Genomic DNA, 25,597 nt, shown 5'->3' with positions numbered 1-25,597 from the left:
ATAGTGCTCATTGCAGATTGCTGATGGCGGATGGTGCCTCGTGCCTGAGGCTGACCTGTGGACCTGCACCCAAATCTGGACCTCCACAAAACGAGTCATACCTCAGTTCATCCACAACTTTTTGGTGCTACAAGAAAAGATTCGGCCGACAACCACATCAATCATTTACAAACCTGCAGCACACGACTGACTGTACACACACAGCGCCGACTGTGAAGCCCGAGCAGGCGGTTCACCCAGCACCATCAGAGACTTCTTGACTTACATCTTGGGTGTCTCCCTCAATATCGAGCCTCGTCCACATACTTAGCTTTCCAAGTCAAGGGCTGCCACCATGGCGCCCACGGCAGCACCTTTGACCCCTGGGTTCTCCAGTTTTCAGCGAGTCCTCTCTACTGAACCGGTCGACTCATCCACAACCTACCTCGTCTCGTAAGTACCGTCTCTCAACTGCACTTGTTCCTAATTAACAAGACTCCAGATTGCTCAAACGACGGCAGATCAAAGGATCAAAACGATGCGCTGTCGCAACTACGCTCCTCCTCCTTCGCACAGTCGAACTGAGCAAGCAAGCCGACTCTGACAGACTAATTCACAGAGTCACCGAGGTTGGCAAAAAGCTCATGAACGCTGCACCACATGAACCCGCGGTTGGGAACATAGTACGCAGGGTCCTTGGGATAATCCGAGAAGAAGCCGAAGACGACGCAGCCGCCGGAGCAGAAGGAGGCAGCGCAGAGAGTGATGCTGGCCTTGATTCTCCTGCACCTCTTGAACGACCCTCACTCTCTCATTCAATACCCAACGGCTTCTCAAGACCATTCGACACGAACGCCAGTCCATCACCGCAACGCGGCATGACCCGTCCTCCGTTACTATCCTCACACACCGGCGCACCAGGCGGCGCCCGCCCGGTTACCTCCATGTTCAGCATTATCTCTCATCCAACTATGCGACCCTCAGGGGGCGATTCACCGGCCCACGGCAGCGGCACCGTCACACCTCGAATGACTCTGTCAGGAATGCTTTCCAACCTCCGTCAGGAAGTTATTAAAGGCATCAAAGAGATCATCGACGAGATCAACGGCTCCGACGACGAGATCTCATCCGCTGCCCTCGACCAGGTCCATCCACAGGAAACCATTCTCACATATTCCTCCTCTGTCACCGTACAGCGCTTTCTACTCAGAGCTGCGTCCAAACGCAAGTTTACTGTCATCCATGCAGAAGCATACCCAAACAATCACCAGAAGACCCACGGTCTACTTACAGGCTCCCAAGACGGTGCCGAGGATGACGATATGCTACCTAACGAAGCCTTTTCCAAACCGTTGACCTCAGCTGGCATAACTGTCGTCATGATTCCCGACTCGGCCATATTTGCAGTCATGTCGCAAGCTACCAAGGTCATTCTCGATACACATGCTGTTTTGACGAATGGCTCGCTGGTGGCTGCCGCAGGGACAAAGGCTGTGATCAAAGCCGCCCGATTCCACCGCGTGCCAGTAGTTGTACTGGCTGCGACGTACAAGCTGTCACCGACATACCCATACGACCCTTATAAGCTGATCGAATACGGTGACGCCGGGAAAGTGGTACCCCTACAAGATGGTGAGCTGCGTACAGGTCTGGATGTTGCTGTCAGAAATCCGTTGTACGACTATGTCGAGGCTGGAGACGTCGATTTGTTTGTGACCAACCAAATTCCTGCCGTGGTGAGCACGGGCTATCTCTACAGGGTGGTGAGAGAGCAGTATCATGACGAAGACCTGCAGCTATAATGAGCAACCAGCAACCATTCATGCAAGCTGTCAGAGACTGTAGCGAAAGATGGGGCCAATTGCATGTTAACGGCCTTATCATGGCTGCGTTAGCTGGAAGGCTAACTGGGGGGCCAAGGAGGCGAGAGGCGCTCGACCATGAACAATTTTGATACCCAGGTAGCATGGATGTTTTGTTTCTAAATAGTGACATTGTCTTCCAGGCAAGAGTATGCTTTCACACGCTGATGATACATTATACAACAACTCCCCTTCACATTCCTCAAAACTCCTGATCCTCCCCAACCCGCTGCCTCCTCAACCGTCCCGGGCCCTTCTTCTCCTTCCCCTTCACGCCTGTCCGCCGATCCTTCTCGCCCCGCACCCACTCATACGTCGTCCCGTCCTGCTCAAATGACTCCTTCTCCTCGAGGTCCTGCGCTTCCATAGCGCCCTCCAAGCTTTTGACCTCCTCCTCTAATGCCTCCTCACCACCGTCTCTGAATCTTGTGACCTTGCGTATATTCACCGCCGTGAGCTCGTGCATGGGCAAATTCTCCTTGCGCTGCCGCACAAGCGCCTTCGCAGTCATACTGAAGCGCATGTCCCGCGGGCCGTCAACGAGTGAAAGGATGGCGGACGGCGCATGGTCGTCGCGTATGGGCTCCTGGCGGAGAAGGCGAGTGTAACCGCCGGGACGGTGCTCGTAGCGCGTGCGCAGGGTGTCGAAGAGTTTCTCCATGTGTCTGTCCGGTTCCTGTTGATCGGGGGCGAGTTAGCGGGAAATTACCAATAGACACGGGGCAGAGGGGTGCGTACAAAGAATATAGACTTCGCCCGCTGTCTGGCCGCATTTGTGTTCTTCTTGCCCAGCGTGATCAGTTTTTCGGCCAAACGTTGCGCTTCTTTGGCTTTGGCGTAGGTCGTGGATATGGATTCATTTGCGATGAGCGATGTGACTAGGTTTCGTAGTAGGGCGCGGCGGTGGGCGGAGTCACGGCTTAGATGCCGGTATTTTATGGAGGACATTGTGAGGTGATCTGGAAGCTAGGGCTTCCGGGCTCAGCTAGAAGCTGGAGACGCGAATGTCGTTGGTTTGACTGACTGCGTTGGTAGGGGCGAAGGTCCTGAACTCGAAGCACGATTGGTGTATTAAGGAAACGAGCCCTTGCGGCTGGAGGAAGTAAGAACAAGCGTTGAAAGAGGGAGTAAATTAAGAGGATAGGTTTGCAACGCCCACTATGTTGAAGGTCTGGTCGTGAAGGAAGGGATCTTCTGGTTTTGAAAGAAGTTGAGGTCGACCGCAGCTTGAACTTTCTCTCCGCCAATGGATCTACAGGACAGCCTCGTCTCGGCGCCAAGGTAAGGCTGCGCCAAAAGGTTCCCCCTTACTACGGAATACTACTACTGTGACCTGCGAACAAGTACTTAGTCCTGGTCCTGGTGGACGTCCGCAATCAAAGCGATCAGTCACGAGGTGACCTTGCAATTATTGGAGGTTTTGAAAGGGATATCTTAATCGACTTGACAGGATTCGTGCCCTTAGTAGTACATTCAAGGCTTCGACATAGCGCTGGGTAACCCTCAAAGACCTTTTTGCCTCAACGGACATCTTAGATGCCTACCGTCCCAGAGCTGCTTCCCTACTAAAGCTGAGAGTGCCCTGCTAGCTGGGTTTATATCCAGCAATTCCTCTCCATGTTCATGCTCAAATAGTCGAAGTCGAATTCGATGAACATAACGCTTCCAGATTGATAGCCCAAAGGGAGTTTCGAGCCTTAAATCGCGCTTCTTATTGGCACATCGCCGCCAGGCTGATGATTTATTATTGTATCATTGTACTGCAATATGTCCTCTTCAACATGGTGGCCTGCTCGAGGATTTGCTTGCCATTAACGTCTCAGCCTTATTCGCTAAATGAAGCAGGCGAGCAAAGCTGGAATAGCAACCATGGCAAGGCCACTGTTGACATAAGCCTTGCTTCCAGCGCTGTCAGCCGACTCTGCGGTTGGAGAACTGGAGGTAGCTGCGGTCGCGGTCTGTAATTTGGGCGCGTCGTCAGCAATATTCTGGACATGGCACATCAACTTGTTGTGGGGCTGTTACATACCGTAGCACTAGTTGTCACCACAGTCGAAGACCCTTCGGTGGCTGAAGACGTAGCAGGCGAGCTTGTTGTCGTCCCCTCGGACGAAGTTGCAGTCTGTGAGGTCGTAACAGATACAGAGGTGCTGTTGGCTGCAGTGGTGGAATTCGCGGGAATAGGCGTTGCATCTAGACCACAACCCTCAGCAGCCTCAGAAACACTGTTGCCATAGTACTGCCAGATATCGTACTGCAGCGCGCAGTCAAGGCAAGCGTCGAGCACAGTGGTGAAGTTTGCGGAGTCGCAGTAGCCCGTGGTACGACCATCGACGATCACAGCTCCTGATCATCGATTAGCTTTAGATGAAGAGAAAAACGGTGCTCCCACAACAGAGCAGACACCTACCACAGTTGGCATGGCAGTCATATTCCGGGGTTCCTGGTGCTTGTCGGCGGTAGAGAGGTACAGCTTCTGGGAATACCAGGGCTACTGCTGGATAGATGACGGCGAAGCCTGCAATGGCCAGTATCGAAGCACGCATCTTGAAGCGTGTAAAAGTCTTGAGCAAGTTCTGTAGGGGTGGGCGTAGTCAACACCAGCAAGGATATTGTACTTGAAAGATTGACGGAAGGAGAAGAGCACAGCACACTGACATACTCATATAGCTCCTTGGAATCACAGAGCACAAGCAAGATCCCAAGATTTTGACTCTCAACGAGCCCGGAGACCGGTTATTCATCGATACCGTTCATGTTCGCCTTCCGCAGTGGAGTGTTGCCATGAAACATCGAGGGGCTACCACCAGTCACAGGCCTTCATTGAAGCCTTGGATGCAGAGAACGAAGGAATCTGTTGGTCGCTTGTGTTGAGAGGTGGCTTGCCCTTGAGAGCCGAGGATTCGATAGTTCATGACCTGCAGAACCGGTCTCTCTTGGAATGCGCGATTTATCTTATCTTATCATAAACACATCCGTCTGACGAGGGGTTTTCGAACCAACCAACACAAATTTGAAGGGAATTATGGTCCAATTATTTCGACTGCTGAACAAGATTTGTGGTCGCCAAGGTAGGAGTATCTAATCAGATTAGATGCCAAGGGAGAGGGCTTGCATTCTCCATTGGCTAGTGCTGCCCATCTTCTGCACTGGTCGCTTGTCCACACCAGCACCAGCACGCACCCATACGACAAGAACTTTCAAGCGAAGAGTAAGGTGTGAGTCACACCACCTAGTTCTTCTCTCGGGAACGGCACTGACATTGTTGTTCTAGCAAAGCGACATCGGAAGCGGCTGGGAACGTCTTTGCTTCGGAAGCATGGCTTCGAACTGCAGTTTCTGTAGCCGAGAGGCAGAGGCGAGTCAGATAAATGTGGGTGACTTCGGCTCGTAAGGAAGATCTGTATCATCTTTCGTCTTTCTCAAAGGCATAAGTCGTGCTGCCTCAACCTGTTAATGATACTCACCCTCTGCTGGCATTTGCTCTCAGAATATTCTGTTCGTCTGTATTGGGATTTCCACAAGCTGTCGCAATGAAGACCCATTTGGCCCTCTCCTTTGTCGGCATATATGCCGCAAGCCTTGCACTGGCGGATCACGGAGATGATTACGCCCAAACCATGGGACCTGTGGCCTTTATGTGGCCACCTGATCGTGAATGGGGTGCCGCCCAAGACAATACTGCTCCTTGTGGCTCAGCAGCAGGAGTTTCGAACAGAACTCAGTATCCACTGTGTATGTGGTATAGTCAGCTCATGGGAGACTCTGTTGACAAGCCACAGTGAACGGTCAGGTTGCTCTTGTGGCTCAGGATGAATCCTGGTCGATTCAGGTCGCTATATCTTACCGGAACAGTAAGACAAAACCAGTAGCATGTTATGAATAGGTGCTGACAACGCCAGACCCAACCTCCAACGAGGATTTCGAGACAGTCATCGCAGCGATGAGAATCCCAGAATTGGATGAAGGACATCAATGCTACCCAATTCCGAGTCCCCCTGTCGACATCGAAGCGGGTGCGAATGCCACCTTGCAGATCAAGTACACATCCGATTTCGACACTGATAAAAATGAAACGTTTTATGCCTGTGCCGACATCACCTATGTCTCGACCAGCCAATTTACTTACCAAGTTCCGTGCTTCAATGCCACAATTGACGACTACAGTATCACTGAGCCTGACTCGACCCCCTCCGCTACAGCAGCAGGTGCATCTGCTACAGCATCCAGCCCTTCACAAAGCTCGGGTTCATCCTCGTCACACCTTTCAGGCGGGGCAATAGCAGGGATTGTCGTTGGCGTTGTTGTCGGAGTGACCGCCTTTCTGGCCGTTGCTCTCTTCTTTTGCTGGCGTCGTACAGCGCACAAGAAACGGCTTCGTCAGCAGGCATCCATCAGAGCGGTGAAATGGGATGAGAATACGGCAGGGTCGCCTTCGGCTTCGCATGCTTCTAACCAGGAGATTGCACTCTCAAACCTTCACACGACCAGAGATTGAGAGTTTGGGGCAGTTCGACAGCCCGAAGAGGAGCTGCAAACCTGCACTACCAACATCGGATCAACGGGAGAAAGATACCTGTCTCTCGACATAGGTCATCCAGAAGAGGAAATTGTTATGTCCATGCGATTGTGTTGAAGTCAGAATGCCGAGTGTATGCATTATTCAGACGCTGAGATGCTAGAGTTTGTGACGATAACGAATGACAATCTTATCGTTTCATGAGAAAAGTGCTCCATTGAACTGGCTGGTAGAATGATCGGGAATGATCACGACCAATTTCAGTTCGTGCAGCTCTTTGCGGACTCGGCGTAGCGGTCCCCAGTAGTTACTTCGGCAGAACGCTTCTGCCCATGCCGCAACCTCTGCCACTCTCTGCCAGGAACTTTTCGATGCTTCGGAGCTCGTTTGATATCGGCTAGATGGAACGAATCCTCATTGTACAGACGAAAGGCACAAAACTTCTACTCCTTGCCCCCCTCCCAGGCCAATTCGGATAAAACGAAGCCCATCATTCGCAACTCCTGCTAAGTCTGAGCACACCACGTTACTTGGTACTCGGAGCTCTCGAGGCCTCAGATCGAGCTTGTGAATATCTACGCCAGCTCAAGTAACATATCAGCACTCCACGGCCAGCATGGGCTTCACAACGGGCTTTGTAAGTGGAGCTCCTCCCCTTCTAAATCATCTCCTCCATTCTAATCACCCTGTGACAGCTCGGCGGCCTCACCCTCACGTACTCCCTGCTCTACATGTCACTCTACGTCCATCGAGCGAACCGCAACGTCCAAAAAACGCTTCTAAAACAACAAGCCAACCTACTTAACTCGGTCGTCGAACCGCCTCCTCCTCTTCCAGAACCTCCGGCATACGAAGTCCGCAAGGCCGGCCTGGTTGAAGAGCTCAAGGACCATTGGAACAGCGAGATCGAGAAGCTCGTGCGCAACGTACAGACTACCGATTGGGCGGCCAAACGCGAGCAGTGGGAAAGCACGATTGCCGCGACGTGGAACAAGGTGCGTTCGAGTCAGCCTGCGCAGGAGCTTGAACAAAAAGCCAGGGTTACAGCGGAAGAGCTCGAGAGCAGTGTCAAGAATATTGTGGCAGAGGGAAAGGACAAGGCAAGGACAGCGGCCAAGGATATTGAGAGGAATGTCAAGGATGCCGTGACGGCGGGAAAGGATAAGGCAAGAACGACCGCGAACGAGGTCAAAGAAAAGGTTGTCCAGGGTAGCGAGAAGGCGAGCGAAAAGGCGCAGAATGCGACGAGGGAGCCTAGACTGTTGGAGTTGAAATGAGCGCACTCGGGAGACTCGTAACGATTTTCATCTGCGCTGCTCAGTGAACGCTGCCAGCAGCATGCCCTGTCCCCATTGACAGCACTTCCGACCGAGGACAATAGTGCTTTGGAGCCAGAGACAGTCGCCCCCAGGTTGCAACCGATGAGTGGGACATTTGGACTTTAGCAACGCAAGATATCATGGAGCCGGGCCCAAGTAGGATATGGCATATACTCAGCATCCGCGAGCAATGTTCTCCATAGTCTGACAGCTCCTGGGATGCTCTGATCGCGGAACAAGCGGTTCATCAAACAGGCGGAACGCAGCAGCCACCCGACGAGCCAACCTGCGTTCTCCGATCAAAACGTCCAGGCCTTTATATGGCCCTGCGTGAGCAAAAGAAGCTATCAAAGTCGATCTATAAAGAGCCGAATGAGTTGATGGGCACATTGCCCGTCTGGCCGGAGGAATGCTAGGGGCCATCGATCGTAGTCAGCTCAACAGCCACCTCTTACATGGGTTCGAGATGGAGAAACGGTGGACTGTGGTGTCTGAGGGATACTACGAGTGGCAGCTTGGTCACTTTGCAGGTTCTCATCGTCTGAACGACATGGAGTTTCGCCAGCTTTCCGGGGCTGAGATCCAACATTTTCAACAGTGGCCAATTTTTATCTATCTGAACTTTGAACCATTCAAGCAAGCTCCCTGTTCCAAGCCCCTTCGCTTACTCAACTGAAAAGAAGGACATATCAAGAACTCCCACAACACCATGCATATTCACCGCGTATGAATCGTTCTTTGCCAATGTCCCAATAGCAATTCGTGGCTCATCCCGCAATTCATTCAATGTTCGTTAGCAATTGTCCGTTTTTTCGTAGATGCACTTTGCAAGTCTTCCGCTCCAGAGTCCAGGCAGATGTGCTGGTCGTATTCATCCCACCTCGCCTCAACCCCGTAGGCGATTAGCTCGTCACAAAACAGAGGGTGCCGTCCCGGATGCGGGTGTCATCTCGCTCGTCACTTCGTTGGCCTTACTCAAACTCTTCTCCAGCTCCTTCACCCTCGCTCTGAGAATCTCATTCTCTCGCTTCACCGCCTCCAGCTCCGCCCTCTGCATAGCAGCTTCCTCATACCTCATGGCCGCTGCCGCCGCATTCGCGCTGGGACTCCGAGGGAAACCGCCTCCATCACCCACGGCGTTGGGTGCATTGCTCGACACACTACTCCGATGAGGATACCCAGCACCCACATATGCACCCGCACTCGTGCTTGTCTGTGTCATATGAGGCGAGCCTGTCATGCTGCTGCTACTCCTAAAGCTTAGTCCCATGCCCGCCGCGTTCGCGCTCATGCTGTTCTGCCGACTCATGTCCGGTCGTGTGAGTTCCATGCTCGGACGACTACTTTGGTCGCGTGGTGCGGCGACACCCGAAACGCTCGTGTTCGCAGTGTTGGCGAGGTTGTCCCGTATGCTCCGCGCCGAGCGCGTTGAGAGATTCGAACTGCTGCGGTGTCGGCGTGTTGTTGTGGGAATAATGGTCGTGCTAGTCCCGGTTGTGGTGTAGGGGTCGCTGGACGAGAAGAAGTGGTCGGATGTTGAGGAAGTGGTGGATGCGACGGAGGCAGTTTGAGCACGCAGGGCGGAAAGTTCGCGGGTTAGGCGGTTTACCTGGTATCGTTATCAGCTTGACCTGCAATGACAGAGGGAGGGATTAGACGCACAATGCTCTCTTGCTCTTTCTCCAGTTCGAGGTGTAGTTCGGCTGCGGTTAAGGGTCTGGGGTGCCTGATTGGACCTGCTTATCGTTGTCAGTGAATGAGGCCAGGTATGAATTGACATGATTCGAATTGACGGACCTGGGCCGAGACCGACGCCTGTATTGTCGGCCATTGTAGCCTGCGCTGCTCGGGGCGAGCTGGGTAGACTGCTGTCCGTCCGTGGAAGGGGAGGAGGGAGCATCTGGGTTGATGTTCGCCTGGAGGCAGAATGTGAGGAAGATGAAGGTATCGTTGATTGCGAGCTTTGAGGATTTGGACCGTTGCGGGGTGAGCGTGAAATGGAGTTGAGGTCTGGGGCCATCTTCGGCGTGGTCGTAGCAGTGAATGTGCTGAAGTCGTAGGTGAACGGAGAGAGGTTTATGCTTGATCTTCTAGCCGCGCTCCATGTGTCAGAGGGTGCGGTGAATACGTAGTGGTTAGCCGGCGACCCTGAACAGCTTCCCCTTCAATATTGGCTGCATGCAGGAAATCAGGTACTAAGCAAGGGATTGACTGTTTGTAGACGAGCAAGTTAGAACTAGCAAGCAGGTCGTGGTATTGGCCGCCAACGCACTTCCACTTCTCTGGGAAATGAGGTGTCGCGTTGCGATGCACCAATCATGGCCTGATATCTAAGCATTTGCTTCGGACGTTTCAAATAAAAGCGAAATGACACCATGCCACAGGTGACAAGAGACATTCCACATGTATTTCTGAAGCTCTATATTTCGAGAAGTGGCACTCGTACGTCTTCCTGCAGCAACCAGCCGCAGATAAATCCTCCCGAATGCTCTTCATAACTCGAGAGGCAGTGAGTGACATAATCCACCCCGGGACTCATCTCTCAAGAGTCCAACATTGTACGAATCCGTCATGCGTGGACCATTCCAAGAAAAATGGCAAGATGTTCTCGGCATCGAACCAGAGGGGATCGCTCCGAACGCCGCAGTTCCCTATCCTGACATCCGATATTCCTGGTCTCTTCAATTTCATACATCTGAGACAGCTGCCGATGTCTCAACGACATGTCTCTCCTTCGTCAACGCCGAGTCATCCTCAGATACCTTCCTAGAGTCCGTTTCTGAAGATCCAGAAGGACTCATATCACCCATTGTTGGGGCGCCTTCGTCCTTGGCCAACGGTGAGTGGCCTTGATCTTCTTCAAACGAGGTTGGTGAGGGTTCATCAGCATTCTCAACGTGTGCGCTGTTCTCCCCTTTCTCGTCCTGGCCAATCATGGCTGCCAGACTTCTAAAATTGAACATTGGCTCCAAGCTTCCTGGTGGTGGTGTCCCAGTACCCGAAAAAGTAGCCACGGGACCTGACTCAACAAACGAAGACGAGGCTGATGAAGCATTGGACATCTGTCGGAGGTGTGATCTCCGAAAGGGCTCGGAGGCGGTGGGAATTGGAATGGACGATGCGATGGATTCTTGACTCGTACCCGAGAGTGATAGAGCTGGGATATACGACGGCCGTAGGCTCTCATCCTCCAGCTTCGCTCCTTCCTGGGGAGGGGTCCCATCACGCTCGACGCCTTTGCCCTTTCCGGAGATAGAGTCGTCATCTTGACCTAGGGACAGATTGCTGCGAGATCTCTCCATGCTGGATGCGTCAGCAGTACTGGTGTTGGAGTTGAGAGTGAAAAGACTGTTCTTCCTGGCAGCCTTTTCCACCTTTTTGCTTTCCTTTTCTTTTCTCTTTGCTTCTTTGCGAGCTTCTTTTTCTTCCTTCCTCCGACGGTCTTCTTCGGATGCTAAGCTTAATCTGATGGCTTCCATCATCATCATATCTTCAAGGTCATCCATCCGACTCCTCCGAGAGCTGCTTCCGCGTGGAGGAGGCAAAAATGGATTTGGTCGACTTTCGTTAGGAGAAGACTCTTGCTGACGTGCAGCATGCCGCTCCGCTAGCATGGCAAGAGCATTCAAACTAGGATTGCTGTTGCTCTCAACATTGTCCAGTGTTGATCGCCTGAGCACGTTTCTTCGGCCGAACCCTGAGAACGATCTGGAATCAGGGTTTTGGCCGTTCATTAAATAGGCTGCTGTGTGTAAAGCGGTGGCTGCTGCAGATCGGCGAGCAGCATGAGCTCGAGCAGCTGCAAGTTTGGTGGCCCAGTCCGGACGAATCTTGTCGGTGGTAATCACTTCAGGCGCATTTGCTGAGAGTGAGGTCCCGCGTCTTCGGCCAGGACCAGGAGACAGATTTCCTGAAGATACGGAGGTTTGAGAAGACCTCGCTGACATAATCTGGTACGGTTGAGATCCAACACCATAGGTCAGCCCTCTGCGGAATGGCGGTGGTGTATATGTAATGCCGAAATCAGGTGTCTTGCAGTAGGGGCATGTCGCAATCTCCGAGACAAGCAAGCCTTCCGCTTGTGCTTCACGTTCAGCTTCTGGAACAGGCGGTGCATTTGGATCGGGCTGTTCATGTTCGGGAGGATGCGGATCTGGCCTCTTTATCTGCACGAAACATTCTGAGCAGATTGGTTGTTCACAGCATCTAGTGGTGTTGAGATATGGCGGATAATATAAAAAGCAAATGGGGCATTCTGCGGCATCTTTATATAGGTAGACTTCGATTGGCTGTCCATTCACAAAAGGGTCTGGAGGGAGTTGGAACTCTCTGGGCGTCATATCAGCTTGAGAACTGCCCCGAGAAGATGTCGTCAATGAAGCCAATGTTTTAGCTCGAGTTCTGCTCAAGATGTTGCCGCTAGGGCTGGCGGGCCGCATAGAACCGGGAGAAGGGAGCGGTAAAGAATTCATAGCAGGCGACAGAGGAGCTGATCTGTCCGACTGGAATGACTGTGACCTGCCTTGGATGGGTATTGTGAGGTTCTTCATGGCTGACTGAGTGGTTTTGTCTGATGTGATTCTTTTGGCAAGCTGGTATTCGAGTTCCGGAGGTACCTCGTCGGCCGGAGGGATTGCCATACCTCGAGCGGCAGCCATAAGCTGATGTTCAGCCCAGGAATCCGAAAAGTCGTTTAAGCCTCTCCAGAACGGCGCTAGCCTGCGTTCAATCTGCACTCGTATCAGCATAGTAGATATCCTCTGCCATGTGAGCATTACTTACCATGAGTTGCCGAACAATACCTTTGTTGAAATCTTCCGCGCCAACGTAAACACCCTGTGTGACGAGATAGCCACCATCAACATTCTCCTCTTTCATGCTCCGCTCGCGCTCCTTGAGTCTTGCTGCTCTCTCTTTCTCTGCCTTCCTTGCTTCCCTTTCCTGTTTTGTTTCCCTTTTCGCTTCGAGCGATGGGGCGTCTTGGTCACTGCTTCCCCCAATTCCGAGAAAGGTGAAATCGCGAGCTGCTCTTGTCTGTCGAGAAGATGAATATGGTCGAATCGGTATTTCCTGGCCATTTGCTTGTCCATCCTGTCGCAGAGCCGGGCTATTGCTGCCACTGACCCGAGAGCCTGTAGAGCCCTGCCCACGTGCCTCCTTCGTCTGAGAATTACCCATCTTGGCTCTATCGCGGGTGATGAAGCAACCTCCTACTGCTTGTGCGCACCGTTATTGGATAGTCATCGCCACATCTTATGTCTGCCTTTTCATTCCAGAGGGTGTGGCATTGAGGATTCCGACGATATCAGATTTGGTCAGGATGGGCAGATGGTTGGCACCGTTTGACTGAGGCACCTAGCTTGCTTCGGATTTGACGGATGAATTCGAGGGAATAGTCGGTGACCGGTAGAAATTCGATGATAACCAAGGCCGGGAGACAGAGGCAGGCAATGATGTAACCAGTTTGTGGGGTGATGTTCACATAGCAACCATGTGAAATGAATATCCAGGTTTAACCAGGATGTAAGTAGATGCTCGACACGAATTCAAGATCAACCCGCAACAGTCCGCCAAGTTTTCCTGCGCCTGACAGAACCTTAACAGCTGCAGGGTGTTACTAGAATGCAAGGAGTTTGGTATAAATCAGGTTGGAGGAGAGAATGATGGTAATGGCTCGTGGTCATCCCGAATGAAGACGATAACGATACGGCCTTGTGCCTTGTGGCACCAAAGGTCAAACTGCGGACGGTGGGCCTCGAACGACCAATTCTTTGGCTGTGAATGCTGCCGCTGATGCCAGTTCCTGCTTAGTAGGCTTGACCTGCCCCGCGTACGAATAGGCACCGTTGTAGCTTAGCTCTCACAAGAAGCCCACACCGTTTCCTCGCCCGTGGCACCCGTCACGCCGCCTGAATGCACCTATTTGGGCAAAATACACGCCGACGTCTCATGCTCAGAGTGTGGGCGCCAAAGCTGCCCGTGTAACAGCTTCAGCGCAATTATTCAGTCCGCATGAGAATCATAACAGGCTGCTCAATGACAACGGACTCGATGCGCCTACACATCACCCCTCTAACTCCTGAATTACTCCATGCCGTGGTTGGTCCAAAACTACTCGACTCAGTCTCCAACGTATCCTACCACACCATCCAGACGTTCCCGGAGAACGACTACGGTTATCTCGACCTGCCTGCAATGGAAGCGGAAAAAATCAAGAAGAAATACAATGGCGCCATTCTGAAAGGCAAGAAAATCAAGATTGAGGAGGCCCGGCCCAAAAAGCGTAGGCGTAATGAAGAGACGACCGAAGAACCCGCCAAGCAGGAGCCCGTCAAGAAAGCAAAGAAATCCAAGAAGGAGCTCAATGTCATTGAGGGATACGAGCTGCCTGCGGACCGCAAAGTCAAACGTGGTTGGACAGAGGCAAAGCCCTCCAAGGCCAGCAAGATGAGCAAAGGAAAAACTTCTGTAACCTCGAAATTCTCGGACAAGGACGAGCTTCTGTTTCGCACGAACCTGCCTCCGAACAAGCAAGACAGCCTGAAGACTGCGAAAAAAGACAAAACCAAGACAAAGACGAAGAAGGGTGAACAAGTGGTACACGAGTTTGAAAAGTCAACAGCACAGCCTTCCTTTCTCAGACAAGACGTTGGACTAGGGATCAAAGGCAATCTGGAATATGTCGCAGGACAAGGCTGGGTCGATGCAGCTGGTGATGTTGTCGAAGCAGAGAGTGAGCGCGTATTGAGGCAGCGCCAGGTTTTGCAAAGTGCCCCAAACGACAAGCAAAAGGAGATTGCGCATGATGAGACCTCGTCCGATTCTTCTACTTTGGAGTCGGATGTTGAATCAACCAGTGAGAACGACGAAAACGAAGAGCAGCGCATTATTCAGGACGATGATGAGACTAGCAGTTCGGGCACCTCATCCGAGGCTGGGTCGGGGGAAGAGTCGAACATGAGCGCCTCGGGTGAGGAAGTCTCCTCGGCTTCCCTGCAAAACGTCGACGAAGAAGATAGGCAGATGCATCCACTAGAAGCAATTTTCAAGAAGCCAAGAAAGCCAGCTTCGCAAGACCTTGCAAAACCTTCCTTGGAAGTGTCAACGTCGTTCTCTTTCTTCGAGCCTGAAGACCAGGATGATATTGAGGAAGAGAGCATTATTCCCCTAACGCCCTTTAGTTCCCAGGATATTCGAGCTCGAGGTCTTCGAAGCGCCGCACCAACCCCGGATTCAGCATATCCAAGCCGCTTCAACAGCTACAGCAGTTCGACGCCTACAAGTGATGATGAGGATGAGCAAGACGAAAAGGCCGCTCCACCCGAACGAAGAAGGGCAAACGAGCGACACGGTGAGACTCCATCTAGGAAACAGAGCGAGTTCGAAAAGAAATTCTGGGAGAATCGAGGCGACAACAACCGCTCGTGGAAGATGAGAAGGCGCACTGTGTTGAAGGAGAAGCGACAGCGAGAGAACAAGGCACGACGGCCAAAGAACTGGTAGTACGTGGCCTCTAAGTAGAAATAAATCAATGCAATCCCCTTCAGACACTTTGAAATCTGTTAAAAAGTGCAAAGTGCAATCATAATCGCCCTGAAAGTGTCAGCCCTGGGAGTCGCCGCCCGTTTGATCAGTCTGAAGTTAGTGAGCTCTGGCCCCAGCTCTCTAAGTCAGGGACATCAACAAAATTGTGCAGCCTGTTCGTTACCTGATCATTTCTAGTGCTTGCAAAAAACGTCTTTCCTTCTTCCCGACGTCGATACGCGTTAGTCATATATTCCCTATCTCACTGAGTTTCCGTCGCCGTCCGCATTATTCCATTTGGATAGTGGATATTGTATACTTTGTCGAGGACTATGTTCTTCGGGTCATAATCCGGCTTTTCACGGAATACGATATACGAGCTGTAAAACGATCAACATATCCCCGACACGGGCATGAAGAGCCTACCACTGGTAATCCGCCTCTCTCATGCCGTCTAAGAACCAACGGCGCTCTCATACGAAATCCAAAAACGGTTGTAGTCAATGCAAAGTCCGGCGCATAAAGGTTGGCCGATCCTACCGAGTGCGCTCGATCTCATCCTAATGCTTACACGAGCTCTAGTGTAACGAGGTACATCCGATATGTTCCAACTGTGAAAGACGGCAGATTTCTTGCGATTTCTCTCAGTCTCCCGGTGTGAGCAGGTCACCGAGCAACAACACTACCAGTGATGCACGGCCAGGCTGTGGTCGACCTGGGTCTGTCAGTGAAGAAACAAAGCGACAGTCCTCACAGAATGTGGTCGACCCATTTCAACAACCTGACCTAGTCAGCACCAAGAAAACTACAGATCTAGATGTGACGGACCTCAGATTGATGCACCATTTCACCACCGTAGTCGCACCCGATCTGGCGAATGCGCAGACTGCTGAAGCCCTGGCACTGTGGCAGGTACATGCAGTGAAGCTGGGACTCAAACACCACTTCCTCCTTCGAGGTATCCTGGCTGTGGCTGCTTTCCACCTCAGCTACCTTCACCCTGATAGGAAAGCCGAGTATGATCTGATTGGGACAACTCATCAAAGCATAGGCCTGGCAGATTTCCAAGACACGCTTGCTCATGTGGATGAGAGCAACTGCCATGCCTTGTTCGCCTTTTCCTGTCTGCTCATAGTGCTTGCTTTTGCTTCCAGCACCAAAGACAAGCCCAGAGACTTCAACACTGACGTACTACATTGGTTTTACCTTTTGAGGGGCGCAAACATTGTCCTCAACATGCACTCCGAGACGATCCGGTGCAGCTTCTTGAAACCACTACTGGATGAGATGTCCCACAGCGAGACCACAGCGGCGTATACACTTCCTGACACAGATCAAATCACCAAGCTGTTCCGCATCTGCAATTCTGCCGAGCACGACAAGGAGACCGCCCACGCGCTTGACCTTGCTATACATTCGCTGCTTAGCACATTTATTCAAGCTTCGTTGCTCAAGGCCCGCGGCGACGGAACAGTATTGACGACTTTTGTCTGGCCTATTAATCTTCCGCCTAAATTTTTGGACCTTCTGGGTGAGAAGCAGCCAGCAGCAATGGTCATATTGGCGCATTATTGCGTTCTTATTCATTGGGGCGAAGCCAAGGACACGAACGATACTTGGTTTATTAATGGATGGGCCAAATACATCCTGGAGTCAGTGCAGGAGTCGGTACCGGAAGACTGGCAAGAACATCTACAGTGGCCAGTGATGAACGTTGAATAAGATGCACGTCCGATCCTTAGAGCTGAGTGTGAAAAGGATCCGGGTTGAGGGGTATCTGGCAAAGACTGCATACCGGGACGAGGATTGGTGGCTCACCTGAGAGGAATGAGCTGAAGCACCAGGGTTTGTAATATAGATATGACAGAGAAGAGACCTCATTCTCGATTTGCGCCGACCTTTCGAAAGCGGTCGAACTTTGTATATAATGACTGAGTGGAGAACGAGTTGACGATGCTCAATCACTACCTCATGGGCAGGCTCTTGAAGACATGTCTACTCGAATACGAGGAGACACGATATGCCTACGATATTCTGCAAGACACCGAATGAGCCCTTATCGGCGGTCAAGGAAGGATTCACACCAGCACCTCACGTTGCCAACCTGTACTCATTATTGGTACCAGACTACGAGTAGTGTCGATCCATGCTCCTGCAAGGCTGCGTGGAAGTCGCAATATGCATCAATCAGGAAAAGCTGGCCATCCCACTGGCTGCAGGGGCGGATGGAGCGAGAACGCGTCGACAATCAACTTACGAGTCGCGAGTCTCACGCATCCAGGGGCCTGCTTTAATTGAGCCTCGGAAGTCCAACAGTTCAAAAATATGCATCACGTGTTGCTCTGCGTTTCTCATCCGTCAGTGGCTGCTGTCAAAACCTCAGCCGCTGCTCAGTGCTTTCCAACTTTGTCCACTCCATCTCTCTTCCACGTTGGTCGAGGAGAGGAGTCGTTGCTCTTCACAATTTCGAGAAATGTCTGCAGGTCGTCGGATTACCTTGATTATACTCGATACGAAACTCGTCTGGTGAGGTTCTGGCCCATGAAGATGTCTCCTCAGTGGAGCTGGTCTGAAACGACTCGAAGAAACTGAAGCGCCCCCTTGTCACATTTGGACGGTTTAACCACCACCAACCGTGCACTACTGACACACGCTCAGGTCTCTCCTGAGCCCGTCCTCTTTCTTCTCCCTGGCTTACGCCGTGCGCTTTTCCGTTCTCTCTTCTTCTATCTATCTTGGCTTCTTCATCACCACGCTCCTTTCCTTGCTTAAACCCTCATACGTCGCCCTTTTGCGCGCCTGGCCGCGGCAGAACGACAGCGTCCTTTTCCCTCCCGAGCAGGTCTCGCCGTCACGATCATTTAGTAACTGCCAACCTCCAAGAAACACTCTTCCGACGATCACCTATACTCTGCTCCTACGAAGCCCTCAAGAAGACCGGATCGAAAATGGCAAACAAAATTCTCCTCGTCTTCATCGGCTTCGACATAGCCTTCCTCCTTTGCGCTGTTCTGCACCTACTCATTCCTCTGTACACTCGAGCAAGTGTCAAAAATAACATGAATGTCAATAACATTGCGTCAAACCTGCTCCTTGATGACTGCCCGCTCACTGGTAAGGAGTCACTGCATCCCGCGGTCTTCGTGTGCAATTCCACTAACACTCAGTACAGCCAGCGAGATCAACGCGATCATCATGTTCCTCACCTTCCTCCTCTCTGTGCCCGCCTTGTTCATGCAGCGCAATCGTGTCTGGCTCAAGGTGCACGCCGCGGGAGTCATCGTCGCCGCGCTCATGACTCTCTCCATCGGCCTGGCCATCTGGTTCTCCACGCTCGAAGTCCACAAGAACCTCACGCCCGTCTGGATGAACCAAAGCTCCAACGTCCAGTCCATGCTTCAGCAGAAGTTTCAATGTTGCGGGTTTACCAACCCCGCACTCTTCGTCAAGGATAGCACATGCACCAGCGCCGCAACCGCGGCACGTCTAGGACCCTGCGTAACCCCGTTCGGTGTGTTTGCCAGTCGGTTCCTGGATATCGTGTTCACCACGTTCTTCGGCTTCGTGGCTGTCGATATGATGCTCTTGCTCGCGGCGCTTTGCTTGATCAAGGACCGTAAGGAGAAGGAGCGGTATAGACTGATTGACGAGAAAAGGGGATTTGGTCCGATCTAGAAGATTGCAACACGGCAATTACCCAGGCCGCTTAAAGACAACCGTAGAGCTGGAACGCTGTTGTACTTGCGTCCACGATCACCTACTAGGGAAGGATCTGGCTATTGACTGCTTTGGATTTCTGCGCTGGAACAAATCTGTCGGAACGAGCTACATCTCAAATCACGAACTTGAGCGATTTCGCCTTGTCCAGCAATTTTTTGCGTTTGCGGAGGAGTTGGAATTCGGATAAGGATGCGATGAAGGGATGGACAGTAAAGGAAAATAAACAGAAAATCTATGAATAGAGACAGAAGACACCATACGAATTCACATTTGGAAGAAAAAAAGACCATCATCCTTCTCCCCGCCCTCGCTCCCCAGCCTCATACCGCGAAGTATCTGCGATCCCGGTTCTGGCGCGCCAATTCAGGTGAGTTCGGGCTGCACAAAAATGGAGTACCGTGCAATCAATCGTACCAGGCAACTACTCCGTTCAAGTCCTGATAATCAGATGGCTCGATGGACAGATGCCCTGCGTCGATCATTTGGTGCATAGGGCATTGTCGATCTCCCTCGTGTTCGTGCGATGATCAGCGGTCTGATCGTCCCATCGACATCATGACCTTCAAGCCTCAGATCTAGCGTAATGGTCAGGGCTTGGATTGCTGGGTCGTGCCCCGGTCCAAGAAAGACTCTGTGGTTTCCACAGAGAGTCCCATGCGTTCTTAGATTCCAGTCCTCAAAGGTTTTCGACCGCGTATTGTGCTCGCCAGGAAGTTCCAAGTCGCTTTATTGTATTTCAAAGTTCGCCAGTGCTAGTATCAAGCTGCAGGCACTTCGGAGACGCAGGGGCCACAACGTTCAACAATTGATCAAGCAATATATTTGCGAGCTATTCATTCGGATACGACCATCCTGCATACTGCCGAATAATCAAACATGATGATGCGACCCAGCTGAACAAGCCAACAGCCTTGAGTAAGGAAGATCTTGTCTTGGTTGAGCGCCACGGAAACTCTCTGTAGCCGTGCCCGTTCCCAGTCATGGCTTGGACGCTTGTAACGCCTTCGTCAAGAGGCATTGGTTTCGCATTGACGCGGCATCTTCTTCGAACCTTACCTCCGAGCATACCGATCGTGGCAACAGCACGATCCGATCTACCAGGGACGAGGGAGAAACTACTGTCATCTTTGAACATATCAGACTCGCAAGCATCACGACTTGATGTGCAAGAATGTGATGTACTCTCCGAGTCATCCGTCTCGAATCTCGCCGGATGCTGCAAGGAGCGATATAGTGACAGCAGGAGGGACAAAGGAGCACATTTGCGCTTGGGATTCATGATCCCTGGAATGTTGGTCCCGGAAAAGGCCCCGGACAAGGTCGAGTACCAGTCCGCTCTGCAGACACTGGAACTGAACCTACTTGCACCGATGATGCTGGTGAAGCATTTCTCTGCCTTCGTTCCGCGCAAATCGACCAAGCTGGAGCATATAGATGGTCTACCTGACTCGTCAGTGCTGGCATTGATGAGCGCGAGAGTAGGGTCGATTGGCGACAATCGGTTGGGCGGATGGTACAGTTATCGATGTTCCAAAGCCGGTGTCAACCAGCTCGCGAAGTCGACGGATATTTACCTGAAAATGCAGAGCGGCAAGAATGCAATGTGCGTGGCTCTGCATCCTGGCACGGTGAGGACTGGTCTGAGTGAGGAATTCTGGGAAAGCACCCCGCAAGACAAGCTGTTCCGTCCGGAATTCAGTGCAGAAAGATTGATAGATGTCGTAGGGAGCTTGAGTGACGATAACCGTGGGAAGTGTTGGGATTGGGACGGCAAAGAAATTCCTCCATGATCGGCTTCCACGAACAGTACTACAGAGATGCTTGTCATCAGGTGTCAAGGGATGCTTAGTCAGAGAGCTGCGAAGCTCTGAAGAGTTATACATCTTCCTGCAAAACCTTCTTATCTCAGTGCCGAAAGGCTTCAAGACTGTAGTTGACGCACGTGGTCTGCTAAGGGCCCGGTGTGCTCTCCGGATTCGAGGCCTTTAGGCCGCTGAAACAGCGGGGGTAGGGGATATTTCTGCCCTACGAGGTCATGGCAAGTATTCCTAAAAATCTAGGCTACTGTAAGTACCCATTTTATGCGCCTTGTGCACATTTTCCCGTGCGTTTCAAATGGTGACTCCGGGTATGATGGAAGCTGGGGAAGCTGTGAATTGGGACTTGTTGGTGGCTGTGATGAATCAGCAGGTTGTTGGTGGATCCCCTTGCATTTGCTGACCATGCTAATCGGGGGCTAGTAACCTCAAGTTGGCGCTAAGAGAGTAGGGCTTTTGGGTCAGGGTGGGTATCGACTGAGGGGAAGAGCAGAGTCGAAGGGGCCGAAGTGATGGCGATGGAAGCTTGTTTTGCGTGAAAAGGAGATCAGGGATGAGTGCAAGGCCAGAGGAGGTTTGCGTGAGAATAGTATCTACGAGCTGCACCATCCTCGCAAAGATCTTCCTGGGAGTGGCAGAAGACAGGGTCGAGCTGGAGAGTGCAAAAGAATAATGGGCAGAACAGGCTAATCAGGCCATGTTTCCAGCAGCAAAAGAGACAGGCTCGCAGGCCCCGAGGGTGCCACTGCAACTGCACGCTGGTAAGCTAGAGGCTAGAGCAGCAACTAGCAGTGGCACTGGCAGAGACTAGCAGATCCACGGGGATTGATTGAACCACTGACCACGCTTTCCCTGGTTCAGGGCTGGAAGCTCCGGGCAGTCGGGGAAAGAATGATCCGCTTCGACGCACAGCGAATAATCTCCAAGCTCCGCAGCTGCCGCCAGTGGCTGCCCAGAGCCCTCAGTCTACAAAAAGGCAGGCAGCTCGCCGCTATGCCCTTTCCGACTCCCTTTCCTCTCTCGTCCATCCTCATCCCCTTCACAGCACCCGTTGGATTCGCACTCGCAGCCCACCTCGTGCCACGGAGTCTGCTTCGAATCCTTTTCCATTCAAAGACCATCAATTCTTGCGTAACGGTTAGCCCAGCAAGGTTGTTCTGGATTTCAGCGGTACGTCTGCCAAATCTTGTGGTTGTTTTGATGCCTGCCTTTTCCTCTTCCATCCACCGTGAGGATCATCTTTTCACTTTTCCCCATTGAGCAACACGAATGGACGCGACGAGGAACCCACAGGAACACGAACATAATACCGCGACCGATTTTTGTTCTTTTGACAGTCGGGACACGACTCAATCCTGACTGGAACTCGACTCTTGTCATGCCCGAAAATTCTGTATCTTCTGTCATGCACGTCCAAGACACGAGACACGAGGTTGAGGCCAGAGTCTGAGTCCGAGTCTGATGATCTTGCCAAGCCACCACTTCTTCCAGCCTCTCCCGGACGACAGCTTGGGCCACTCTGCTTCACTGCAACCCACCCGCTCCCACCACTTCCACCACTTCCGCGCCCTCTTGGGATCTTTGCCGAGACTGGGTGACTGGCTTCTCCGTTTCCTCTGTCCCTCCCCCCTCATCAAACCAAACCCTTTCCACCTCATGTGCCCCGGCCTTCCCAGAACACTCTCCATTCACCAATCCAGCCCATACAGAAAGAGGTTACTTCTTTTGTATCCCAAACCCACTTCTATCCTTTTGCAGCTTGATTGTTGCACATCCCTCTTCATCCACAAAGCTTGATCGCTCTACATTCACCTGCCAGTTCCCCGGATTTCCTGGCCGAGTTCGTCCGTGCCTGCGATCGCGCTCGCTCTCTGCACCTGCCCGCGTACGTGTCTGACATCGCCGCCCACTTGACTTCACCGTCGACGATTGCATTCACTGCTTTGCAGCATACTTCGTCGCGAGCATTTGACTAATCCATCATTCACAGATTCGGCCGCATTGCCAATCATTGCCTACACAAAATAAAGAGAATTCGCGTTTCTCAAAAAGGTACGAAGCCAATCCTGCCAATTTCCTCTTTCGTCTGTTGACACTTTACTTCTTTAGGTAGAACTTGATCAGAACTCGACCTATTCCATAAAAGTACGCCATGGCCGATATCACCGATCCCTCTGCAGGTCTTGATCAGCCCTCACCTGGCGATGAATTGACCGGCAACGGCGTCGACCCTCGAGGCACTAAACGTCCAAGAACCTCCATGGCAGGAGATGACGATGATGACGATGATGAAAAGGGAGGAAGAGAAAGAAGAAAGATCGAGATCAAGTTCATCCAAGACAAATCGCGTCGTCACATCACATTCTCGAAGCGGAAGGCGGGTATCATGAAGAAGGTGAGCGCAGGCTGAACTTCCACGATGGGATCTACTTACTGACCCCTGTTTAGGCGTATGAACTTTCTGTCCTCACTGGAACCCAAGTTCTCCTGTTGGTCGTTTCTGAAACCGGTCTTGTCTACACTTTCACGACTCCCAAGCTCCAACCTCTCGTCACCAAGGCCGAAGGCAAGAATTTGATCCAAGTATGTCGCTCTCTATGCCACTCCCCTTACTGCTCTCTAACCATGTTCCAGGCATGCTTGAACGCCCCCGAACCATCAGGCAACGAGAATGGTGTTGATGCCGCTGATGATGTCGCATCGCCCGATGATGTTCCCCCTATGCCTGCTGCAGCTACTGGCATGCCGCGACCTCCCACCCACGGCGGATACATGACTCAAGAGCAACAACAGCAAGCCATGTACTATCAACAACTTCAGCAACAAAATCAGAGTGGTCAGTATGCGGGTATGCCTCAGATGCCTCAACATCAGCGCGCATGATTGACTTCACTACCTCCTCACGTTAATGATACCCACAACGTGCCAATTCTGCTCTAATACGCTTCGCGACTCAACCGACTATTTTGATCTGTCCTGGTCGGTGGTCATCTGAAGAGCGTGTGAAGCAGCTTTGCGGCATAGCAAAGTGCCACTCCTCTCAGGCAGATGGCGTTCTGGGAATTTATGCAACAATGATCATCAAGCTTGGGGTCTGAAACATATCTTGCGCTTGAAATTGAATCTTGTTTTCAGGCGGGGTACTGCTCATTTGTCTTCCTGTGTCATCCATGGATAACAAGTCTGACAAGGGCAGTGTAAGGCACAGAGGCCAGCAGTCCGACTGTAAGTGTGGCAGACATCATCGCCTCATGTCTTCCGTCAAATAGACACCGAAAACACCGAAGGATATTCAAATTCTACTCTACTTCCATACGTGTTATCGAGTGTGTTTCTCGTCTTGACCGATGTTCCAGATTGAAGCTCTCTCGGTCTCTGATACACTCACAACTTACTCGGCACCCATCTCGGAGATCTCTTTTCCACGAAAGCTTTGACACCTTCACGTATGTTCTCGCCCTCGTTTAACCTCCTCTGATACACTTCGTTCGTGGTTTGTGTGCCATGCTCTGCGCTGCCGTCCTCCCAGCCAGCAATGATCCCGGCGCGACTGATAATTACACTGTCGGGACTATTGTTGCAGATCTCTTTGGCATACTCCAGCGCTTTCTTCACAACAGGTCTTTCGAGGATGTCTGCGTCCACAGGGGCATCTTCTGTCACAGCATTGACGATTCCCCAGTCCTTGGCCTCGGCAGCTCCGACGGTCCTTCCTGTCAAAGCCATCTCCATTGCCCTGGGCTTTCCGATCGTCCTCACAATACGGGTCAGAGCCCCGGCAAATGCAACAACGCCTCTCTTGACCTCAGGAAGGGCAAAGAGTGCGCTCTTGGCGGCGACCACCATGTCCAAGTTGGCCACCATCTCCATCCCCCCACCGAATGCAAGGCCGTTGATGGCGCCAATGACGGGCTTCTTGCCCACGCGTCGAGAGATTGCGCCGAAGCCGCTGGCCGGCATGACGCGCTGGCCCTGGCCCTGGCCGGTGGCGCGTGCGTTGTTGGACTCGTTCCATTCCTTCAGATCGGCGCCGGCGCAGAAGGCTCGGCCCATGCCCGTGACCACGCAGCAGCGCAGGGTGGGTTCGTTGTCGTACCATGTCAGCAGAGCGTCGAGGGCCCAGTGCAACGAGGTCGAGAGGCAGTTGAGCCCTCGCGGGTTGTTGAGCACGACGAGGAGAATGGAGGGTGTCGGGAAGAGGAGTATCGTGCTGGGGGTGTGTGGAGGTGGACTCTTCAGTGTCGAGGGCGGTGATGATGAGGAGGACATTGTGTTTTGTTTGGGATGTTTTAGGTTTTAGATTTATACCTAGGCAATGTACCTTGGTTTTGGATTGGAAGGCCCCCCTTGACGGTACTCCGTAATAACTAGTAGTACTTGCGTGCTGTCCACAGTTCGGGGGCGGGCAGAGTCTCAACTGCGTCGAACGGAGGTGGTTTTGTCCGGTGTGGTGTACTGTAGGTAAGCACAGGTGTTGTGAGTGAGAGAGGTACAAGGTGCTTATATATCACGCCTGCAATTTTCTTGAGGCCATGTTTGACATGGTAATCAAATAAATCAGCTATCAAAGCATTAGAAACTCGCTTCATTTGTCGACGATCAATTTGGAGAGAAGTCGTCGTTGCCGAGGTTTACTGTGTGCTCGGCAGGGCTGAGCCTCGCTTTTAGCTCAAGCCGGGTCTCCTCCAGCTCGAAGCTCGAAGCTCAAACTACATACAACCTAAGTCTTTCGACCCAGTTTTCTCAAGCAGCAGCCCGTCCACAAGAACCAAGTGAAGCTGGAAAGCGACTCCTTTGCCATGGACGAATAGCTATTTGATTCTCATTCACCTTTCTATCAGCCTAGATCGTTGGTTC

The 25,597-nt window shown here is 52.1% G+C and overlaps 13 protein-coding genes across 14 annotated transcripts; 8 read left to right on the top strand and 5 right to left on the bottom strand.

Moving 5' to 3' along the window:
- Positions 1 to 132: 132 nt before the first annotated feature.
- Positions 133 to 2,012, top strand: PV05_10227 (uncharacterized protein). Its single transcript, XM_013456644.1, has 2 exons — positions 133 to 432; positions 482 to 2,012. The coding sequence occupies exons 1-2, from the start codon at positions 335 to 337 to the stop codon at positions 1,779 to 1,781; spliced, it is 1,398 nt and encodes a 465-aa protein (XP_013312098.1). The 5' UTR covers positions 133 to 334; the 3' UTR covers positions 1,782 to 2,012.
- A 31-nt stretch (positions 2,013 to 2,043) lies between these two features.
- On the bottom strand, positions 2,044 to 2,789 carry PV05_10226 (ribosomal protein L17; the record flags this gene model as incomplete). The annotated part of the gene is made up of 2 exons (XM_013456643.1): positions 2,044 to 2,517; positions 2,580 to 2,789. 2 exons carry the CDS (start codon positions 2,787 to 2,789, stop codon positions 2,044 to 2,046), a joined length of 684 nt encoding a protein of 227 aa, XP_013312097.1.
- Positions 2,790 to 3,673: 884 nt separating this feature from the next.
- PV05_10225 (uncharacterized protein) lies at positions 3,674 to 4,387 on the bottom strand (the record flags this gene model as incomplete). The annotated part of the gene is made up of 3 exons (XM_013456642.1): positions 3,674 to 3,799; positions 3,871 to 4,187; positions 4,252 to 4,387. 3 exons carry the CDS (start codon positions 4,385 to 4,387, stop codon positions 3,674 to 3,676), a joined length of 579 nt encoding a protein of 192 aa, XP_013312096.1.
- Positions 4,388 to 5,374: 987 nt separating this feature from the next.
- PV05_10224 (uncharacterized protein) lies at positions 5,375 to 6,339 on the top strand (the record flags this gene model as incomplete). Its single annotated transcript, XM_013456641.1, has 3 exons — positions 5,375 to 5,576; positions 5,624 to 5,695; positions 5,744 to 6,339. The coding sequence occupies 3 exons, from the start codon at positions 5,375 to 5,377 to the stop codon at positions 6,337 to 6,339; spliced, it is 870 nt and encodes a 289-aa protein (XP_013312095.1).
- Positions 6,340 to 6,976: 637 nt separating this feature from the next.
- Positions 6,977 to 7,637, top strand: PV05_10223 (uncharacterized protein; the record flags this gene model as incomplete). Its single annotated transcript, XM_013456640.1, has 2 exons — positions 6,977 to 6,997; positions 7,056 to 7,637. The coding sequence occupies 2 exons, from the start codon at positions 6,977 to 6,979 to the stop codon at positions 7,635 to 7,637; spliced, it is 603 nt and encodes a 200-aa protein (XP_013312094.1).
- Positions 7,638 to 8,188: 551 nt separating this feature from the next.
- PV05_10222 (uncharacterized protein) lies at positions 8,189 to 9,940 on the bottom strand. The gene is made up of 3 exons (XM_013456639.1): positions 9,477 to 9,940; positions 9,342 to 9,415; positions 8,189 to 9,288 (listed from the first exon to the last, which is right to left on the bottom strand). Exons 1-3 carry the CDS (start codon positions 9,697 to 9,699, stop codon positions 8,590 to 8,592), a joined length of 996 nt encoding a protein of 331 aa, XP_013312093.1. The 5' UTR covers positions 9,700 to 9,940; the 3' UTR covers positions 8,189 to 8,589.
- An 88-nt stretch (positions 9,941 to 10,028) lies between these two features.
- PV05_10221 (uncharacterized protein) lies at positions 10,029 to 13,357 on the bottom strand. The gene is made up of 2 exons (XM_013456638.1): positions 12,462 to 13,357; positions 10,029 to 12,409 (listed from the first exon to the last, which is right to left on the bottom strand). The coding sequence occupies exons 1-2, from the start codon at positions 12,855 to 12,857 to the stop codon at positions 10,367 to 10,369; spliced, it is 2,439 nt and encodes an 812-aa protein (XP_013312092.1). The 5' UTR covers positions 12,858 to 13,357; the 3' UTR covers positions 10,029 to 10,366.
- A 271-nt stretch (positions 13,358 to 13,628) lies between these two features.
- Positions 13,629 to 15,182, top strand: PV05_10220 (uncharacterized protein; the record flags this gene model as incomplete). Its single annotated transcript, XM_013456637.1, has 1 exon — positions 13,629 to 15,182. Exon 1 carries the CDS (start codon positions 13,692 to 13,694, stop codon positions 15,180 to 15,182), a length of 1,491 nt encoding a protein of 496 aa, XP_013312091.1. The 5' UTR covers positions 13,629 to 13,691.
- Positions 15,183 to 15,393: 211 nt separating this feature from the next.
- PV05_10219 (uncharacterized protein) lies at positions 15,394 to 17,178 on the top strand. Its single transcript, XM_013456636.1, has 2 exons — positions 15,394 to 15,728; positions 15,786 to 17,178. The coding sequence occupies exons 1-2, from the start codon at positions 15,651 to 15,653 to the stop codon at positions 16,923 to 16,925; spliced, it is 1,218 nt and encodes a 405-aa protein (XP_013312090.1). The 5' UTR covers positions 15,394 to 15,650; the 3' UTR covers positions 16,926 to 17,178.
- A 454-nt stretch (positions 17,179 to 17,632) lies between these two features.
- On the top strand, positions 17,633 to 19,209 carry PV05_10218 (uncharacterized protein). The gene is made up of 2 exons (XM_013456635.1): positions 17,633 to 18,317; positions 18,376 to 19,209. Exons 1-2 carry the CDS (start codon positions 18,152 to 18,154, stop codon positions 18,876 to 18,878), a joined length of 669 nt encoding a protein of 222 aa, XP_013312089.1. The 5' UTR covers positions 17,633 to 18,151; the 3' UTR covers positions 18,879 to 19,209.
- A 405-nt stretch (positions 19,210 to 19,614) lies between these two features.
- Positions 19,615 to 20,713, top strand: PV05_10217 (uncharacterized protein; the record flags this gene model as incomplete). Its single annotated transcript, XM_013456634.1, has 1 exon — positions 19,615 to 20,713. The coding sequence occupies exon 1, from the start codon at positions 19,904 to 19,906 to the stop codon at positions 20,711 to 20,713; it is 810 nt and encodes a 269-aa protein (XP_013312088.1). The 5' UTR covers positions 19,615 to 19,903.
- Positions 20,714 to 21,757: 1,044 nt separating this feature from the next.
- Positions 21,758 to 24,289, top strand: PV05_10216. 2 transcript variants are annotated; one of them, XM_013456632.1, is made up of 5 exons: positions 21,758 to 21,910; positions 22,731 to 22,792; positions 22,850 to 23,135; positions 23,189 to 23,323; positions 23,375 to 24,289. In XM_013456632.1, exons 3-5 carry the CDS (start codon positions 22,893 to 22,895, stop codon positions 23,621 to 23,623), a joined length of 627 nt encoding a protein of 208 aa, XP_013312086.1. In that variant the 5' UTR covers positions 21,758 to 21,910; positions 22,731 to 22,792; positions 22,850 to 22,892; the 3' UTR covers positions 23,624 to 24,289. The 2 variants fall into 2 exon arrangements, with proteins under 2 accessions (XP_013312086.1, XP_013312087.1); XM_013456633.1 differs by lacking the exon at positions 21,758 to 21,910 and adding an exon at positions 22,326 to 22,625.
- On the bottom strand, positions 24,003 to 25,323 carry PV05_10215 (uncharacterized protein). The gene has a single exon (XM_013456631.1). It carries the CDS (start codon positions 25,007 to 25,009, stop codon positions 24,125 to 24,127), a length of 885 nt encoding a protein of 294 aa, XP_013312085.1. The 5' UTR covers positions 25,010 to 25,323; the 3' UTR covers positions 24,003 to 24,124.
- Between the last annotated feature and the right edge of the window lie 274 nt (positions 25,324 to 25,597).

This window comes from Exophiala xenobiotica, assembly GCF_000835505.1.
Source record: "Exophiala xenobiotica strain CBS 118157 unplaced genomic scaffold supercont1.6, whole genome shotgun sequence".
In the NCBI taxonomy this organism is placed as follows: domain Eukaryota; kingdom Fungi; phylum Ascomycota; class Eurotiomycetes; order Chaetothyriales; family Herpotrichiellaceae; genus Exophiala; species Exophiala xenobiotica.
The sequence above is the reverse complement of the archived record's forward strand: the minus strand, read 5'-3'. Positions and strand labels throughout refer to the sequence as shown.

Excerpts from the sequence above, each read along its gene's own strand:
- PV05_10227 (XM_013456644.1), top strand. The coding sequence starts at position 335 with ATGGCGCCCACGGCAGCACCTTTGACCCCTGGGTTCTCCAGTTTTCAG. Across the intron at positions 433-481 it reads TCCACAACCTACCTCGTCTC|ATTGCTCAAACGACGGCAGA; the intron begins GTAAGTACCGTC and ends ACAAGACTCCAG.
- PV05_10222 (XM_013456639.1), bottom strand. The coding sequence starts at position 9,699 with ATGGCCCCAGACCTCAACTCCATTTCACGCTCACCCCGCAACGGTCCA. Across the intron at positions 9,416-9,476 it reads AGGCGTCGGTCTCGGCCCAG|GTCCAATCAGGCACCCCAGA; the intron begins GTCCGTCAATTC and ends AACGATAAGCAG. Across the intron at positions 9,289-9,341 it reads AGAAAGAGCAAGAGAGCATT|GTAAACCGCCTAACCCGCGA; the intron begins GTGCGTCTAATC and ends TAACGATACCAG.
- PV05_10221 (XM_013456638.1), bottom strand. The coding sequence starts at position 12,857 with ATGGGTAATTCTCAGACGAAGGAGGCACGTGGGCAGGGCTCTACAGGC. Across the intron at positions 12,410-12,461 it reads GTATTGTTCGGCAACTCATG|ATTGAACGCAGGCTAGCGCC; the intron begins GTAAGTAATGCT and ends ATACGAGTGCAG.
- PV05_10219 (XM_013456636.1), top strand. The coding sequence starts at position 15,651 with ATGCCGTCTAAGAACCAACGGCGCTCTCATACGAAATCCAAAAACGGT. Across the intron at positions 15,729-15,785 it reads GCAAAGTCCGGCGCATAAAG|TGTAACGAGGTACATCCGAT; the intron begins GTTGGCCGATCC and ends CACGAGCTCTAG.
- PV05_10218 (XM_013456635.1), top strand. The coding sequence starts at position 18,152 with ATGGCAAACAAAATTCTCCTCGTCTTCATCGGCTTCGACATAGCCTTC. Across the intron at positions 18,318-18,375 it reads TGATGACTGCCCGCTCACTG|CCAGCGAGATCAACGCGATC; the intron begins GTAAGGAGTCAC and ends CACTCAGTACAG.
- PV05_10216 (XM_013456632.1), top strand. The coding sequence starts at position 22,893 with ATGGCCGATATCACCGATCCCTCTGCAGGTCTTGATCAGCCCTCACCT. Across the intron at positions 23,136-23,188 it reads AGGCGGGTATCATGAAGAAG|GCGTATGAACTTTCTGTCCT; the intron begins GTGAGCGCAGGC and ends ACCCCTGTTTAG. Across the intron at positions 23,324-23,374 it reads AAGGCAAGAATTTGATCCAA|GCATGCTTGAACGCCCCCGA; the intron begins GTATGTCGCTCT and ends ACCATGTTCCAG.
- PV05_10215 (XM_013456631.1), bottom strand. The coding sequence starts at position 25,009 with ATGTCCTCCTCATCATCACCGCCCTCGACACTGAAGAGTCCACCTCCA.